Here is a 2,402-nt window from a genome sequence, read left to right as displayed (position 1 = left end):
TGTTACAGAAAACAGAGCAGTTGCTGCGGGGCGAGTGGGGAGCAGCCGGAGGACTGAGCAGCATCTCAGGAGGAAGGAACGCCCAGGAGTCTCAGAGACCATAAGTGAAGCTTATTCTGCTTCAGATCTATGTGTCAAGGCTGCGGACCACCCTGAGGAGCCTCGCTGGGCAGCTGGTCTCCCAGTGTGTATGAGAGGGAGACACAAAGGAGGCTCAGGAAGAGCCAGAGAAAGGAAGGAGCTGTGGTGAAAAGCTACACAGCACACGTGGCTGCGTACGAGCCTAAGTGGCCAACCCAAGGAGCGGGGTCGTGTGCTTTGGTTCCTGCACTGGCTGCGGGGTCTGGGCTCGTTCCAGTCTCCCTTTGCATGCCCTGGAGCAGCGTTTCTTCTGTCCGTCCCATAAGAAGGGGGTAGCTGTGTCGGAGAGGTTCTTGGAAACCTGAGCCAGATTGTCAGGACCGTGAGTGTGGTCAGTCCCCAGCGAGGAGGCTTCTTCAGCTGGGCTTCTCCTGCGCTGCCGGGCGAGGGAGCGGGCAGGCGGGTGCGTTAGTGCCACGTTCTGAGGACAGCGTGAGACCTGTCCGGTGTGATTGTCCTCAGCGGGGTTAACGTGCAGTCAGGAGTAACGGGCTTCAGAATTAACACAGTAGAAGCTGTGGTTGAGATGAATGAACGGGAGTTCGCAGCCTCTGAGTACAAGGTTTTGTGGCACTGAGTTGCTAACCGGCGAGGAGGGATTGTGCCTCCACAGTAAAGCAGAACATTCCAGGAGCTGCCCAGAGAGCTGGATTCCCGGTCCCCCTCTCGGGGAGCGGTTCTGCTGGAGCTCCGCCGGCAGAGCCCGCGTGGCCCCGGCGGTGCGGCTGGCGCTGCGCTGCCTGCAGGGCTGTAGTACGCAGGCTCTCGGCTGGCTGAACTCCCTTCACACCACTCCTTGTTTGTGCACTGGAGGGGTGTCACTTAGAGCACCCTTACCCGGCAGCGAGCGTGCCAGCGGGTGCTTCGGATCTTACCGGTGGGTGGGGGGTTTCTTCCTGAGGCTCAGCCTCTTGCTTTCTGCAGCCTTCTGTGCCCTACCCTGAGTTCTAGTCTCTGCTAACTGGTGCCTTTGCTCCATTCTTGGCTTACTGGATTTCAGAGAGCACAGAGCCTGTGCCAGCCTTCGGGAAGCCTTTGGGAAGGGACGGGTGGTTTAAATTGGGGTATCTGAGTGTATTTATAGTCATATATAAATGGAGGCAGGAGGAATACTTGCAAAGCAGGTGGTACTGGGACATTTATAGAAAAATGTGTGATTTATACACAGATCATTCCAGGCAAACCTTTTGCTTTGCCCACAGCCTGTGCTCTGTTCTGTGTGCTGTGGATATTTATGCTGCTTTGTTGTGGTATTTTAAACCTGTTTTAAGCTTATGAAATGACATGTTGGTCTCTTTAAAAACAGGAGAAGTGGAGGGAGAGAGCTGATTGTTTCCTGGGCAGACATGTCTGCAGATCTTTTACAAGGAGTCTTGAACAGTTTTTCTCTCCTGTGAGGTCTCTGCGCCACTTGATGGAGATCGACTGTTGGGGCTGCCCAGTGTTACAGACCCTCTGGGGGCCCTTTTGACATCCCTTTGACATCCTCATGTAACCAGGACTGCCGCGGGTTCTGGGCTGGCTTCTGTCTTGTGCTAGCACGGCACTTGGCTCTGCACACCTCTGTCTGCCATGTGCAGCTGCAGCCTTGGCTGTGTGTCTGGTGGGTTGCGGGCTCAGCCCCATCTGTGTGGCTGGGTGCTGTGTTGGCACGGCAGGGAGAGGTCACTGCTTCCCCAGATCCAGCACCGCGTTTCGCTCACTGATCCGGTCGTTTCCAGATCATTTCCAGGCAGGCTATGGCTGAAGTGCCAGCGGTGTGTGGAAATGGATCCAGACTTTCTCAGTGGAAAGTCGTGAGCTTTCAGGAACAGCCTCAACAGGCAAGGCAGCATGTGGGGTGGGGAGTGACGCTGCTGGCATGCTCCATCCGAGTGTGGCCGTTATAGGTGCTCCTGTGGCACCAAGAAGCAGCTTCTTTCATCTTCAGACTTCCATTTGAGCACATGTGGGTCTAGTGAAAGATCCCGAGGCTGCCTTTGTCTGGCACCTCTAACAAATATGCCTTTGTTTCAGGATCACCCTCTGAGGATTAATTTGCTCCACTTACGGCACCATGGACGAACTGCAGGATGTTCAGCTGACGGAGATCAAACCACTCCTCAACGATAAGGTAAAGTGAGCCACTCCTTCGCTCTCTCAGGTGTTCTCTGGCTGGCTTTGAGCCTGGCAGGGTACCTGGTTGCCAGAACCTGTGAACAGCTTGAAATGCCTTAAGGACTGAAAACCAGTGAATGCTTCCCTGCTCGGATAACCCACCA

At 55.0% G+C, this 2,402-nt stretch overlaps 1 protein-coding gene across 1 annotated transcript in view; it reads left to right on the top strand.

Moving 5' to 3' along the window:
* Positions 1 to 2,197: 2,197 nt before the first annotated feature.
* NDRG3 (NDRG family member 3) overlaps positions 2,198 to 2,402 on the top strand; it is a gene marked incomplete at its 3' end in the record, with an annotated part of 30,428 nt that continues 30,223 nt past the window's right edge. Inside the window, exon 1 of the mRNA XM_010137472.1 lies at positions 2,198 to 2,254. Within this exon, the coding sequence (XP_010135774.1) occupies positions 2,198 to 2,254 (57 nt within the window). The remainder of the gene's footprint in view (positions 2,255 to 2,402) is intronic.

The sequence above is a fragment of the Buceros rhinoceros genome, unplaced genomic scaffold (genome assembly GCF_000710305.1).
Source record: "Buceros rhinoceros silvestris isolate BGI_N320 unplaced genomic scaffold, ASM71030v1 scaffold3426, whole genome shotgun sequence".
Classification (NCBI taxonomy): domain Eukaryota; kingdom Metazoa; phylum Chordata; class Aves; order Bucerotiformes; family Bucerotidae; genus Buceros; species Buceros rhinoceros.
Note: the sequence above shows the minus strand (reverse complement) of the source record. Positions and strands in the feature narration are given on the sequence as shown.